This window comes from Callithrix jacchus, chromosome 12, assembly GCF_049354715.1.
Source record: "Callithrix jacchus isolate 240 chromosome 12, calJac240_pri, whole genome shotgun sequence".
Lineage (NCBI taxonomy): Eukaryota > Metazoa > Chordata > Mammalia > Primates > Cebidae > Callithrix > Callithrix jacchus.
Window position 1 is genome coordinate 94,470,589 of NC_133513.1, and position 16,684 is coordinate 94,487,272.

General features: G+C 38.7%; 1 protein-coding gene across 50 annotated transcripts in view; it reads left to right on the plus strand.

Annotated features, from left to right (window-relative positions):
* The window catches only part of BTRC (beta-transducin repeat containing E3 ubiquitin protein ligase), a 205,379-nt gene that overhangs the window by 161,889 nt on the left and 26,806 nt on the right, over positions 1 to 16,684 (plus strand). For all 50 annotated transcript variants that reach the window (XM_035268832.3, XM_035268841.3, XM_078346311.1 and 47 more), the window contains 5 exons: positions 4,142 to 4,373; positions 7,844 to 8,030; positions 13,851 to 13,947; positions 14,913 to 15,050; positions 15,563 to 15,681. In XM_035268832.3, the coding sequence (XP_035124723.1) occupies positions 4,142 to 4,373; positions 7,844 to 8,030; positions 13,851 to 13,947; positions 14,913 to 15,050; positions 15,563 to 15,681 (773 nt within the window). The remainder of the gene's footprint in view (positions 1 to 4,141; positions 4,374 to 7,843; positions 8,031 to 13,850; positions 13,948 to 14,912; positions 15,051 to 15,562; positions 15,682 to 16,684) is intronic.

Sequence of the window (16,684 nt, forward strand, 5' to 3'; positions counted from 1 at the left end):
TCACCTGTTTGTTAGTTCTCTAAATCTTCACATTACACGAGTTTTCATTTCTGAGACACAAACAAATAACCTTCACAAAAAGCAGCCCTCAAGTCCCCCAAGGCCTGAGTCCAACAAGGTTCTTATTAATCATTTTTAGTCTGTTTCATAGGCAACAATGGTATTTATGCTGGAAAACATCCATCTCAGCACACCAGGACTTGCTGTTTACAGGTGTCAGCTCCTTCTGTCTAAATAAAATGGCCTAATGCCATTCTTGAAAATACACTTTCAGCTGTGTATCTTTACTTTGTAAAGATGCCTGTGTATAGGATTTAACATCTAGAAAATAAGGCAAACCTCAAGAGTTCAGGGCTGCAGTGAGCTACAATCACACCACTCTAGCCTGAGTGACAGAGCAAGACCCTGTTTCTAAAAATGAAAGTAAATAAATAAAAGACAGTAAGGCAGGCCTGAGCCTTGAAATGAATTATCTAAATTTGGTACAGTTTTACAGCGTGTTTCACATTGAGTATATCTAAGCAGAGATGAACTCTATGGTAACGTGGATCTTCTTGCCACATTTGGATTGTCTTGAGTAAATATGCCAAACATTCATCAAATTACTTTGAAAAGTACCCAGTTGTAACCATTTGTGATTATCCTTTAAAGAAAATCCCACTTTCTTCAGAGTAGCAAAAGTCCAACAGTCTGATATCCACTGATCGAAGCATGACTCCTCATGATTATAGCAATATCTCATTTAATGTATAAGCGGAACAATTTCATTACGTTGCTGATTGTTCTCTGTTATTGGCATTTCTAGTTTTTATCCAGAAAACACTGATTTCTGAATCTTTCCTAGTGTCCCCCAGCTTCAGACTTGAGTATGATTTTGTCTCCTCCTATTTTCTCATACTCGTATCCAATCTATCAGCAAATTCAGTAGGATCTGTCTTCAGAATATCCACTGAATGCCAGTTATTTCTCACCACCTCTGTAGCTGCCACTGTGATCTAAGAGATTGTTCTCTCTTCCATGGACTGTTGAAGCATTGTCTTAATTGGCCTTCTCCTATTTATGTCCCATATAATTTGAAAGAACCACATAGCAGTGGTCCTTTTAAACTGTGTCAGATTGTGTCACTATTATGCTTCTGGGTGTTTGCTCATGTGCCCTTCTATATGGTTTCTCATCCTCCTACCTGTCTCTCAGGTTAGCCTGAGTTTCTTACATGGTAGCTCAATAATCTAAGGAGTCAACAGAAGCTGCCTGGGCTTAGAAGTCCCAGAATAGAATGCAACTTTCTCCCCATTCTCTTAGTCAAAGCCCACATTCACAGAATAAGACATAATCTCCACCTTTTGATAGGAGGAGTAGCATTCATGTACAAGAAGGGCTGGAATTGCTGGGGACAATCTCTGGAGATTTGCCACCACCACCACCCCCACCACTGGAATGACCAGGATAATTTGGCCCCAGCCACTTCTCCAGCCTTACTTTTCCTTGCTCACTCTATTCAAGCCACACCAGGCCCTCTTGTTCTTTGAACATGCCAGACAGATTGCCACCCGGGACATATGGTCTCCAGATTCCCATTGCCTAGACCATTCTTCCCCCGTGTCTAGTTCCCTCATTTCCATGTCTGAGTTAGAATGCCACCTCTTTCAGGAAACTATCTCTGACAGCTTAGTTAAATAATCATATTAGTTTTTTATTAATTGCGGCACAGTAAGTCACCACAAACTTAGCAGGTTAAAACAACACCTATTTATTAGTTCTGTGTATAGTTCTGAGGGTCAGAAGCGTGGCACATTGTGACTGGGTTCTCTGCTGAGAGTCTCTCAAGACTTAAATCAATCAAGGTGTTGGGCTGGACTGAGTTCTCACCTGGAAGCTCTGAGAGAAAATCCTCTTCTCAGCCCACTCTTTTTTTTTTTTTTTTTTTTTTTGAGATGGAGTTTCACTCTTGTTGCCCAGGCTGGAGTGCAATGGTGCAATGGCACGATCTCAGCTGACTGCATCCTCTACCTCCTGGGTTCAAGGGAGTCTTCTCCCTCAGCCTTCTGAGTAGCTGAGATTACAGGTGCCTGCTTACCACACCTGGCTAATTTTTTGTATTTTTAGTAGAAATGGGGAATTCGCTATATTGGCCAGGCTGATCTTGAACCCCTGACCTCAGGTCATCTACCCACCTCGACCTCCCAAAGTGCTGGGATGATAGATGTGAGCAACCTCGCCCAGCCTTCAGCTCATTCTTGTTGGCAGAATTCAGTTCTTGGCCATTGTAGGACTAAGATCCCTATTTTCTTACCGGCTGGCAGCTGGGGGCTCCTCTCAGCAGCTAGAGACCAACCACATTCCTTGCCAGCTGGCCCCCTTCCTCTTCTGCAATCCATTGAAGCAAACTCTCTGCTTTTAAAGCCTACGTGATTAGGTCAGCCCCAGCTAAGTAATCTCCTTATCTTAAGGTCAGCTAATTCAGATCCCTCTTTTAATAACAGCAATACGTACATTACTATTTTAATAATTCAGGGAAGATATGTGTATACCAGGGACCAAGAACCTTGGGAACCATCTTAGAATTTTGCCTACCACAATAACATACTTTTTCCTGTCCTCTTATCCTGCTTTATTTCTTCATAACATTACCTACGTTATTCTAAGAATTTACTTGTGGTTGGTTGATTGGTTTGTTTGTTTGTTTTTGGGGACAGAGCCTGTCGACCAGGCTGGAGTGAAGTGGTGCAATCTCAGCTCACTGCAACCTCTGCATCTGGGGTTCAAGCTATTCTCCTGCCTCAGCCTCCTGAGTATCTGGGATTACAAGCATGTTCTCCTCCCAAAATGTTGGGATTTCAGGTGTGAGCCACTGCACAGGGCTGCTTGTGTTTTTAGTGTGCCTTTCACACTAAGAGTATATGTTAGTGATGTTAGAAACTGTCATTTTGGTTCATTGTCATATTTCTAGTACCAAGGACAGTATTTGGCACATTGTAGAGGCTCAGTAAATACTTACTGAATAAATAAATTAATAAAAAAGACCTCAATGGAAATATAGGGTATTTCATGGAAAAGGGTAAATCGAGCATATGAGTGTTATTTAAGCTTTATGTCTGGAAAGGTACCACAGAATCTCAGAATATTCATTGGTTTCTCTTTCCATGAAGGATTTCTTATTTGACTATTAAAAGCCAAGTTGTTGGCCAGGTGCAGTGGCTCACGTCTGTAAATCCTAGCACTTTGGGAGTCCAAAGCGGGTGGATCCTTTGAGATAGGAGTTCAAGACCAGTCTGGGTAACGTGGTGAAACCCTATGTCTACTAAAAACACAAAAAAGTAGCCGGGTGTGGTGGCGCATGCATGTAGTCCCAGCCACTCAGGAGGCTAAGGCAGGAGAATCGCTTGATTCTCCTGGGAGGTGGAGGTTGCAGTGAGCCAAGATCTCGCTACTGCACTCCAACCTGGGCGATAGAATGAGACTCTGTCTCAAAAAAAAAAAAATGTGGTGCTGACTGGGCACAGTGGCTCACATCTGCAATCCCAGCACTTTGAAAGGCCAAAGCAGGAAAATTGCTTGAAGCCAGTTTGAGACCAGCCTGGGCAACAAAGGAAGACTCCACCTCTACAAAAACAAATGTTAAAAATTAGCTGGTCATTGTAGTGTGCACCCATATAGTCCCAGCTACTCTGGAGGCTGAGGTGGGAGGATCACTTGAGCCCAGGAACTGGAGGCAACATTGAGCTATGATCTCACCACTTTACTCCAGCTGGGTGACAGAGTGAGACCTTGTCTCAAAAAAAGAGTTGTGAGCAAGTAATTATATAAATGTTCAACAACCATTGTATACAATAAAAAACAAATTAGATTTTTGGCTTGCTAGTAATAACATGCTTTCAGCTTTTGGGTTTTATCTGTGTATCTTCAAACAATAGGAATGTCTTCTGCAAACTTTTGGAAATGGATGCTTAGTCTTCTGGTGTTATAGCTGATTTGTCAACTTTGTATGTTATTTCTGTGATTTTCCACATAATTGCTAGTAGTATAACAGAGTGGGTTCAATCATGTAGACATAACATAGCATGCCATACCAGAAAATCAGATATATTTCCCTCATTTTCAATACTAATTATTTTATATTTCTTTTAACCCCCTTCTACAGACAAAACTTGCCAATGGCACTTCCAGTATGATTGTGCCCAAGCAACGGAAACTCTCGGCAAGCTATGAAAAGGAAAAGGAACTGTGTGTCAAATACTTTGAGCAGTGGTCAGAGTCAGATCAAGTGGAATTTGTGGAACATCTTATATCCCAAATGTGTCATTACCAACATGGGCACATAAACTCATATCTTAAACCTATGTTGCAGAGAGATTTCATAACCGCTCTGCCAGGTATGTCTACAGGTGTTTGTAAACCATTAATTTGCTATGATAACAGAACTAGATCTCCAGCTTTATATCTCTCTTTAAAAATCTATTGGCTTGATTTTAACAAATTAAGTCCCTTAACTGTGTCTTTTTGGTATTAAGCTTTTTAAAAAAACAAACTCTAGAAATAAAGACTTTTTTTTTATTTGAGACAGAGTCCTACTCTGTCATGCCCAGGCTGGAGTGCAGTGGCGTGATCTCTGCCTTCCAGGTTCAAGCGATTCTTCTACCTCAGCCTCCTGAATAGCTAGATCTACAGGCACCCACCACCGTGCCCAGCTAATTTTTATATTTTTAGTAGTGGCAAGGTTTCATGATATTGGCCAGTCTGATCTTGAACTTATGCCCTTAAATGATCCACCCACCTCAGCCTCCCAAAGTTCTGGAATTACAGGTAAGCCACCGTGCCCAGCCAAGACTCTTTTTATCTTATCTTCTTGTACATGCCCTTCTATCAACTTACTTGTACCCATACATAGGTCCAAGTAAAATCTTTTCTGAGGTGTTACCTGGTGTAAGATGTGTCTTTTATAATAATATGTCTTAGTTTCAAGATATGTTCACTTGTGTACTTGGATTTGTATTTCTATGAGAAATATATCAACAGAATATTTAAATTCTACAGATGAGTAAGAAACATTTTTAGTTGAAGTTTTTCAAAAGAAGGATATCTTATAAGCCTTGTTATGTTAAATAAATATAAAACGATATGTAAAATAATTTTTTTGGAGGATACTGTGGTTTTTCTAAATGCTTAAAGGGAATACTAGGGCACTGCCAAGTTGTCATTATTTGAGGGGAATACTATCTCAGGAAAATACAAGATTCTTGTGTATTCAAAGTTTATTTTAAGAGAGAAAAATTATACCAACATGAATGAATCTTATCTTAAATATCATATCTTGTAAGGTTAGGGGTGTTCGTTGTTGTTTTCCAATCACAGAAGTTATAGGAAATTTAGAAAATATTTTTTTAAATTTCTAGAATCCCACCATTCAGAAAGAACTACTAATTTGCTGAATTACTACTATTTTGGCAGGTAGCCTTTCTGTTTTGTGTAGGTATGTGTATTTTCCTTAAAGCTTTGATCGTAAATATTTTGTGACCATTTTTTCTTAATATATTCTCTTAATGTATTTTTCTAAATGTGTGTTCTTTTAACATACTTTTCAATTGCATAGTATTCTTTACAGTGGTTGAAGCACATATTCTTTAACTCCTTTATTGAACATTTAGGTCGTTTCAAAATTTTTTCCTATTATAAACCATGTGACGATGAATGTTTATACATTAATCCTGTGGGAATCCTAGGGAAAAAATACAGACATGGAATCACTACATATTAAAGAGTTTGAACATTTTTAAGGCTTTTAATACATGGTGCCAAACTATCCCCTAATAAAAATATACCAGCTTGTAGCCTCCCAAGTATTAATAGTACTTTTTAAATATTTGCTAATTATAGCTTTTTAAAGTTTTTATTTGCTGAACTAGGAATTTAAGTTACTGTTTAAACAAAGGAAATACCTATTTGTATCAGAAATAACCACTGTAAAAACTGAATTTTACCTATATCTTTTGATAAATAGAACAGATTTTTACCCCCTCTTTACTCATTGGATTTTGTTTTAGCCATAGGCAAACAGTTTTCTTTGTACAAACAATCTGTGTGTACCTCATTACTTTGTTCTCCCCAATCACTGAGACATGTTACTATCTCAAGCTTATACTGCTAAGAATTGAACAGGAGTTGATTAGACCTGTGTATTCTTTACCTAATATTGATCCCTGGTGTGTATCCGCTGACCACTCTATGAGGTATTAAATCATCAATCTAATGCTTTATGGCCGTTTAAACTTATAAACCTTTACCATCTGGCTATGTTTAGTAAACCAAACTACTTCAAAAAGTGCCTGTAGTCCATTAATGTAATGGGTTTGTTTGGAGTGTTAGGTGAAATTACTTCCAAAGACTTATTATAGGTACATGGTGAATATCAGGAGCAATTTGATGGCAGCCATTAAAAACACAGGACTGCATTTTGGAAATTTCTGATGGTGTAGAAAGTTTTAATATAAAGATCCAGGAATTATGCCATTACTGTATTTTACATGACAAACTAATTATTATATCTTTAATTGGCTTTTGTTCATGTTCCTTTAATAAGAATTCGGTAATGCATGTCTCCATCTGCTTATGCTTAAATGCCAGCGTGATGCCAGCCAAACAAGATCCATTTAATGCTTTCTTTCTCACGTGTGCTGAAAGTGTCACTGATATCCATACAGTCTTTATAATTAAAATGATACTTAAGCACATTTGGCTCATTGCTAATGGCGTCCAAGTATGCCTCTGTATGATTCAGGGGAAAGGCAAAAAACGAAATGCAATGTTCTCTTTCCTGTTAAGTTTGTGCCTATAGGAGTGAGAGTATGAAGGAATCCTTCTGAACTATTTAAGTCTGTAGAAAACCTCTGATATGTATGTTGTAAACAGAAATGACTTTGAATGTTTTTGTCTAAGTTGTAAATTTAGAACAGCAGGCCAAAGTTTTTTTAGTGAGATCATCTTATTTTATAGGATCTTTTCTTCTAAGACCTAGGTACAGATTTGGGTGGTAGAAAACTTTAATTGGGAAGCCCACCTGGTTTACACTCCCCAAGATCTATTCTCCATTGTTTTTGTCTGCACATCCTACAAGTATTCTCTTAAATGATAACCAAGTTATCTTTTGGTCTGGAATTTTTTTCATTTTTGCTCAGCTCAACTGTCATTTAGATTTTATAGCAGCAGCTACTCTCAAATACAGTTTTTTTAACATCTAAAATTAAGCTCATTCTTGAACTTAAACATACCTTTCTGTCTTTCTCTTGGGATATTTCCATACCATTCTGTATTTCCTTCTTCTCTCCATTCTGCATGCCCAAAATTCTATAACCCAGCACATTCTGACTTAGTGTCTCTCCCCCAGTACATTTAAAGGATATTTCTTCTACCGAACAGCTTTGGAACGGCAGCAGTAATAGAAACAGAATGAGAAATGGACCTAATATAGAGATTTGGGGGGGTCTGAATCATAGAGTTTGAGATGCCATCCATAGAACATCCCCTAGTGCTGAAATCCATATAGATAGATGTGAATTGTTTTCTGGAATCCTTTTTATTTTTAATGTCTTGGGGGGGTTTGCTGGTTGTTAGCTTTAACTTCCTTATCTAAAGGAAGATGGAAAATACCGTTCATTTCTGTAACCTTATGGAAAAATTGACACTCATTTTACCCAAGCCTCTGTTTGAAAAAGAAACTGGACCACGCTAGGGACAATGATGTGCCTTCATAGCAGAACAAATGCTGTTCTGTTTTAAAGGATCTTTTGTAAAAAATCATTCACCACCCTCTGTGTTCTTTTTCTTTGCCTCCTCCCCCTACTGAAAGCTCGGGGTTTGGATCATATTGCTGAGAACATTCTGTCATACCTGGATGCCAAATCACTATGTGCTGCTGAACTTGTGTGCAAGGAATGGTACCGAGTGACCTCTGATGGCATGTTATGGAAGAAGCTCATCGAGAGAATGGTCAGGACAGATTCTTTGTGGAGAGGCCTGGCAGAACGAAGAGGGTGGTGAGCCTTTAACTTTCTTACTATTACAGAGTCTCAGGACCTGGCCATTCACAGTCACTGAAAGATTTTTGGGGAGCCAGTGAGACCATTTCTCATTTAATACGGTGATTTTGCTGATTTGTAGCTTAAAATGTAACAAAGAACAATTGTTCATGTACTTAGCAGTTTTTCTTCTTACCTATCAAAAAATGACATGATATTATATTAATACTGCTTTGCAAAAAATAATGGAAAGCTGACCAGCCCTCCTGTTTAAAGCATTCTGTTCTCTGTACAGAAGTTGGTATCCTGTGGCTGGGCACAGTGGTTCATGCCTGTAATCCCAGCACTTTGGGAGGCCCAGGTGGGCAGATCACTTGAGGTCAGGAGTTTGAGAGCAGCCTGGCCAGCATGGCAAAACTAAAAATACAAAAGTTAGCCGGGTGTGGTAGCACACACCTGTAATCCCATCTACTCTAGAGGCTGAGTCAGGAGAATCGCATGAACCCAGGAAGTGGATGTTGCAATGAGCAGAGATTGAGCCATTACACTCCAGCCTGGGCTACAGAGCATGTCTTCATCTCAAAAAAAAAAAAAAAGAAAGAAGAAGTTGGTATCCTGCAGAAGGGCTGATGGGCAATTTATGAGGCAAGTAGATGACTTTGAATCACATAGAAACCATCCAGTCTAGCTTTCCCCTAAAATATAATCTACGACAAATGATTTTCTTTTCTTTCAGAAAATTTCTTGCCTTTATCTTATCCCTTTGGTGTTTTGTCACCTTTGTAATCAAAAATTATTTTTATGCCCAAGTGGAATAAGAACTTTAGCTATCAGAAAAAGTGAAAATGAAATGCAGTATAAATCATTGTTTCTTCTTAAGACTTCTGTTTTTCAAGATTTTCTGGTTTAATTTAGAATTCCCTGAAGCATCATACAGTTAGCAGCCTAAGAGACTTCACTAATTTTTTGTTATTCTCTTAATAGCACCATTTCATTAGAACTTCTGGAAGATGTCTTTCTTTAAATAATTTTCTCTCAGAGTAATCATTCATAAAGGTGACATATTAAATATTTTAGTTGACAGAAAAAATGATAATAGGCATGTGTGTGCTTCATACTGTCCTTCCACATTAATTTTATCAGTTGTTTATCTTGCCTCATAAAGAGGAAAACAAGTATAGAGAACACTTTTCAAAGATTAATTTTCATGGATCAGCTTTCCTTAGAATTTTCATGAAAATATAGTTGGCTCTTTTTTTTCCTGTCTTTGAAACTTATTAACATATAATAAATACAATGACCTATAAATATTATACCAAATGCTTCAGAGATTTTTATTATTTTGGCTATTAGGAAGACTGTTTAAATTTTTCTCTCAAATTGATTTAAGGGAACAAAAAACTAGACTATTTTTAGGCTATGTAACGATTACATAGTAAAAGAATATTGTTGGCCAGGTGGGGTGGCTCACTCCTGTAATCCCAGCACTTTTGGAGGCCAAGACAAGAGGATCACTTGAGCCCAGGAGTTTGAGACCAGCCTGGGCAACGTAGTGAGACCTCATCTCTACAAAAAAAAGAAAAATAAAAAAATTAGCTGGGCCTGATGGTGCGTGCCTATAATCCCAGCTACTCAGGAGGCTGAGGTGGGAGGATGGCTTGAGCCTGGGAAGTTGAGGCTACAGTGAGCTATCATCATGCCACTGTACTCCAGCCTGGACAATAGAGCAAGACCCTCTCTCTGTCTGTCTGTCTCTGTCTGTCTGTCTGTCTGTCTGTCTGTCTCTCTCTCTCTCTCACACACACACAAGAATATTATTACGACTTTTTAAATTCTCACTACATAGAAAAAATAGAAATCTTACCTTTCATAACCTACTTCATATGTTAAAAATAAACTCTCCAATAATAGTACAACAAAGCTAATAAAAATAGAGTTATATGGCATTCAGGGTCCATCATTTTGCTAAGAGTGCTGGAACCAGCCTTGGGAATACAATAGGTACTACATGGGAAAATTTTAGGGCAGCTAAGAAGATTTCTCTGTCCTCAGGGAAAAAAAAAGAAAGAATCTTTTCCAAATAACTCCTGAAATTTCAATTAAGGAGATTCATTCCTTTAGCTATCAAGGTTCTGTTCCCTGTTAAAATATATTGTGTTTTCATTTGGACTGTAAATGACAGTAAGCCTTCATCAGACATTGGGAGTTTACTACCTCCTTTTTTGAAGGCAGAGAGATCAAGAAGTAAGTGGGCATTTCTTGACAGATCAATGTGAAAATGCCAAAGGTAAGAAAGAGTAGGCTCCACAGTGTTGATTGGAATTGGCACTAAATGGTAAGATCTGCTATGTTAGTTACAAATTAAAAATGATCATTGAGAAGATGACTTTTGAGCCATTTTAAAGGGTAGGTGAAGAATATAGGATCCAGCACTAATTAACACATTTTCCCCCATCTCTTCATCCACAGAAACCCATTCCTGCTCTTTGAGTATTTTTCAGTTCTGACTATATCCCCTTGTCTTTGGGCACATGTATCCTCTTAATCCCATGATATTACCTATGAAATTGCAAATAATCAACCCCATGTTGACCTCTTCCAGTATTCCTTCGACTTTCTTTCTGCTTCTGTTTTTACATGTTGCCTTTATTCCTGTGTCAGTTGTCCTCCCTTTAAAAAAAAAAAAATTTGACTCCGGCTGGACACAGTGGCTCACACTTGTAATCCCAGCACTTTTTGGGAGGTTGAGGTGGGCAGATCATGAGGTCAGGAGATCAAAACCATCCTGGCCAACATGGTGAAACCCTGTCTCTACTAAAAATACAAACATCAGCTGGGCATGGTGGCCTGTGCCTGTAATCCCAGCTACTTGGGAGGCTGAAGCAGGAGAATCATTTGAACCCGGAGTTGGAGGTTGCAGTGAGCCAAGATCTTGCCACTGCATTCCAGCCTTGTGACAAAGCAAGACTCCGTCTCAAAAAAAAAAAAAAAATTTACTCCATCAGTTTCTCATTTTCTTCTTTCAAGTGCTTTTACCAAGCCTGATATGTCAATAAAATCTTTCCATGTTATCTCTTTCCCCATATGCTAGCTTTGAAAGGTTCTTCCATCAGGCTCAGTGGCACATGCCTGTAGTCCCAGCTACTCGGGAGGCTGAGATGGGACTACAAGTATGAGGAGTCCCAACTCTTCTCTTGAGCCTAGGAGTTCTGGGCTATGGTGTGCTATGTCCATTGGGTGTCCGTAATAAGTTCAGCATCAATATGGTGACCTCCCAGGAGCAAGGGGGCCACCAGGTCGCCTAAGGAGAGGTGAACCGGCCCAGGTCAGAAACGGAGCAGGTCAAAACTCCCATGCTGATCAGTAGTGGGATGGCACCTATGAATAGCCACTGCTCCAGCCTGGGCAACATAGTGAGACCCCTGTCTCTAAAAAAAATAAATAAAAGAAAAGAAAGGTTCTTCCATTTCTACTAACCCAAAATAGTAGATAAATACAACTTTCTAATAAAGCTTTGTATCTCTAAATTTTCATTTGGTCTTTGATGTTGTATTTTATGTCTAGATGGATTTGACAGTCTTCTCCTGGGACATGAACTCTGTAGTTTTCTCTCTTCAGTAACACTGAATATGATCTCTGCTCAGTAATGTAACTCTTAAAAGTACAATAAAAGACCACTTGGGAAAAGTCCATTTTTTAAATCAGCAGATCACATTTTATGATAACATTCTGAATTTAATATTTAACATTTATCATGTACTCACATTCTCATAGGTACAAGGCATTTCAAATAGTAGTAGTCCCTGTTGTCAAAGATCTTCCATCATAAAAGGTTTTGACTTAAAACATAAAGACAGAAGCCAGTTTTCAATACCTAGCCACCCCTTTCTGTAGCACTTTGATTTGAAGAAATTCAGATACCTTACCAATACATGATAAATGCAGTGAGGTGGAAAACAAAATCAGAAGCTTACATGGGTTCTCTTTCCTTAGAATGTAGAGATAGTATCGTTGGATAGGAAGAAAATCTTGGAGTGCTAGAGATTAAAAGAAGACAGGAATCTGAGGAATGGTGGGCATTAAGAAACATTAAAGTAGTTAAGAATGTGGACTCGGGAGTCAAACTTAAAATCTTCACGTTCAAAATTATTATTTGCCTGCAAAGTGTTTATAGAATAATTCTGTACAGAGTAATGTGCCATTAATCCAAAATTATTTTATAATGCATCTTGTTTGACCTTTGGTTTATGCTGGTGTATCATGTTTCATTCATTAATCCCCCTTTTTATAAGTAGTATTTTCTCTGCTCTATTTCAGATTTTCTTTTCTGTATTAACATAGAACTTAGAGCCAGCTACCTTCCTGATAGGAAATTTTCTCAACTAATTTTCAAGGTGTATAATAGGGAGAGGGCAGGGGAGAAGCACTCCTGGAGACACCAAACAATTAATTACATCGTAATGGAGCTATAGAGGGAGGAGTGGATGACTGGCCCTGAGAAAACGTGATTTCTCTGGTGCCAGGATTACACTCAGAGGCATTTCTGTCTATCTCCACTTTGCAAGGCACGGTGCCAGTGAGAACAGCAGTTAGTACACCCATAGTGGGGTTTACTAGCTTCCACACCGTGTTTGGTGGGTTCTTAACTTCAGGATGAGGAATTAAATTTTTTACCCAGCAGGAAGTGATTGCCATTTACTGATTTTTTTTGTAGCAAAGATCTAGCTTGGGATATGAGTATTCCAGAGATGTGCTGTCATAAGGAAGGAGATACTAACAAATGCTGCTCACTGGAATCAGGGAAGGCAGTTAAGTACATGTATGTATGTACACAGCCAGGAACACACCTGTGAAAGTCAGTTTCATGCCTTAGACTTGATAGCACAGTGCTCTTAGGCATTTCTATTTATCTTCTTCCCTAGCTGCCACTGGACACACCTGTGATCCTTTTGCTTTCTGTTGAAATGAACTGAATTGCTCATTTCAAAGAATAGTTGCACTGATCAGCAGCAGCCTGGGTGACTGAGCAGCCACCACATCTTACCCCACACAAATAAAGACCTAGAAGAAGTGATCTCCATTACAGGCATTACTGTTGTCTGCAATGCAGGGGTCCACTGACATAGTTAAAAAAAAAGACTATGGGGTATGTGCTAGTTCAAAGGTAATAGTTACCATTACCAACAAAATTTCCAAAAGATGAGGCCAGTGAATCTATGCAGTAGTCTTAATAGACCAGTAGATGAATTCTGATTATACATATTCCATTTGTCTACTCATAATATTCCTAAAGGTTTGGTACTCCAATGTTCTACACTGGAAATAATGTTTTACCCAAAAGCAAATCAATGTTAGGCAGATTCCTTAGATACCAGAAGGCTGAAATCAAGATTACTTTTGGACCTCCCCAGGCAGCTTTGGAGAGTATATAGGATGGTAACTGTGAAAACACTTTGAAAATGTATGAAGCTCCTTACATATATGTTGGCTGGGCATGGTAGCTCATGCCTGTAATCCCAGCACTTTGGGAGGCCAAGCGGGCGGATCATTTGAGGCCTGGAGTTTAAGACCAGCCTGACCAACGTGGTGAAACCCCATCTCTACTGAAATACAAAAATTAGCCGGGCTTGGTAGTAAACGCCTGTAATTGCAGCTACCAGGAGGCTGAGGCAGGAGAATTGCTTGAACCCAGGAGGTGGAGGTTGCAGTGAGTCAACATCACACTGCTGCACTGCAGCCTGGGCAACAGAGCAAGACTCTGTCTCAAAAAATAAATAAATAAGTAAATATTTAATGTCATGATTTTCATTGGGAAATATTTTTTTTTTTTTTTTTTAGGGGACAGTATTTATTCAAAAACAAACCTCCTGATGGGAATACTCCTCCCAACTCTTTTTATAGAGCACTTTATCCTAAAATTATACAAGACATTGAGGTAAGAATCTGTGTATTTTGGGGTATTTTCCAAATGGTACATCTTTCTTCAGTTGCAGTATGGTTACACCAAGCCCATTAAGGTTTATTGACGTGAGTTGAAAATCAACCTCTTGGCTGGCGTGGTGGCTCACGCCTGTAATCCCGGCACTTTGGGAGGTCAAGGCAGGTGGATCACCTAAAGTCAGGAGTTCGAGACCAGCCAGGCTAACATGATGAGACGCCATCTCTACTAAAAATACAAAAACTAGCCAGGCATGGTGGCACACATCTGTAACCCCAGCTACTCAGAAGGCTGAGGTAGGAGAATTGATTGAACCTGGGAGGCAGATGTTGCAGTGAGCCAAGATCCTGCCACTGCACTTCAGCTTGAATGACAGAGTGAGACTTTGTCTCAGAAAAAAACAGAAAGAAAAAGAAAATCAATTTCTTTATAGTTAAGTAGGGTAGGTAAAATAAATTGCTAGGCAAAATTTTAAAGCTTTAAAAAATTGTTTACTAATAGATGAAAGAGAATTAAAGAGATTGATCCCTTCATATAATAGCAGTGTGACTGGGAAACTAGTACCCATAAGCTCATATTTAAATATCTTCTGAATTCAGCCGCCATAGAAGTTCATCGGTAGTGATGGCCATCGCATATGTAAGAGCACTGAACATATAACCTCACATAGTTCATAGCTTTTCTTCTCTTGATGAGTCATCTCTTCCCACCAGATTTATTATTTAATTGAACAAATGATATGCAGGAGGGGGTTCTAGAAAAAATCTTTAATTACCTTGCAAAAGGAAAAATACTTTATAAATTTAGATAGTAGCTTTTTTAATAGATATTTTTTAGTTTTCCCTAAGCGATGTATCTCCCACAGAGTAAAGCATTAAGTCATTGATTGCCATTAAAGCCCAAAAAGGGTTTGGTTTTAGGCGTTTCCTAATTACTGCCTCTTTACCTTTCTGTCTTCTCAGACAATAGAATCTAATTGGAGATGTGGAAGACATAGTTTACAGAGAATCCACTGCCGAAGTGAAACAAGCAAAGGAGTTTACTGTTTACAGTATGATGATCAGAAAATAGTAAGCGGCCTTCGAGACAACACAATCAAGGTGAGGTCTGTTCAGTTGTAGGAAGGTAGCTGAGGGAGCAAGGGTGACCACATTCATAACACAGTCCACAGCATAAACTCTAAGCATTATTTCTAGAAAGTAAGTGAAGATTTTAGATTGTTTCCAGTCCCAAAGCCAAAATCATTTCCTTAAAGGACAGACATCTGCTTCCCCCTAGAATACTATACAAATAGGAAGTCTCTAGGGTTAAATTCTCTTCTTGAAATGAACTGAATGGGCTATTACTCTTTTGGCCCTCACATAATTATAGGCTACTCTGTTCTCTAATTAAAAGGATAAAGGTTTGTATTAGTACTGAAGCCGTATATGTATGTATGTATGTGTGTGTGTGCGCGCATGCGCGCGCGCTTAGCTATACTTATAGGAAAGAATGCATTCCACACTACTATGGGCTTTGATTATTTTGGGAGATCAAATACATAATAGGACCAACAAGTCTCCACAGCACCCCATCATGACATTGATCAAAAGGATCTTATTTGCCATCCTAGATCTGGGATAAAAACACATTGGAATGCAAGCGAATTCTCACAGGCCATACAGGTTCTGTCCTGTGTCTCCAGTATGATGAAAGAGTGATCATAACCGGATCATCGGATTCCACAGTCAGGTAGAAAATTTCAAATGCTCTTTTGAACTTTGAAACATCAGCTCTGCTCTGTTCTTTGTCATAGATAGTAATTTTGTATATATCGGCACAGTTCTGAAACTAAAGAAGAATATACCACCGAGTCCCCATCATTTGTGTCAGTCTAGAACTAGAAAACTTGATTTAGGAATGCTTGAGGTAAGTTAACATTTTCGCACGTTTAAGAAACTACACATTCTATTTTAATTTGGAGAATCATCTATCACAGAAACTTTTCTTATCCTTATGGTAAGGCTTGCATTATAAAAACCACCTCACAGGGGAATGACATGAATGTAATGAAGCCGTCCTTTTAGGTGGTTGTAACTGTAGTGCAGGTCTGTATTATCTCCTTTGAAACATGTACAGGTGAGCTGTGCTCTTTGTCAGCTCCTCCCCTGCCGTCCCTGCAGTTTTTAATTGCGAGCTTCACTCAGGGAGGGGCCCTCAATTTCCAGAGGCGTTAGTGATTTGATGACACAGCCATTATACTGCTGGAGTCCAGGATAGCTTGAGTTCTGGGTACCAGCAGCACTGCTGGGAACTTCTGTTAGGAATTTTGCCTTAAGCTGAAGTATTTAGCAAACATAATGCATCAAAAGTAACTTTAAAAAAAAATAAACCTAGGAAAAAAAGCAGTTAACTGCATTGTTCGATACTCTGAAGTTAAATGTTTACCATTCCAAGTTATCCTCTGTGAATAGAAAAGACTGTTTGTGGTTTTTGTCTTTTGACTTAAAGGCATAGCAAACTCGGTCCGTGTAATTATTGACATTTAACATTTATTGGTGCTTGTGGAGCAAGTGCCTCACTGAATCTGAAATACTGTAGATGCTAACATCATTTATAAGATAAAGAAAAAATGATATTCCATAAAAGGGGGCTAAACTGGAAAAAGGAAATAACATGTTATAAAACCCAAAGTAAATACACAAAAATAGAATAATCAAATATGTCATCACACAAAATTCCCAAGCTATCCAGT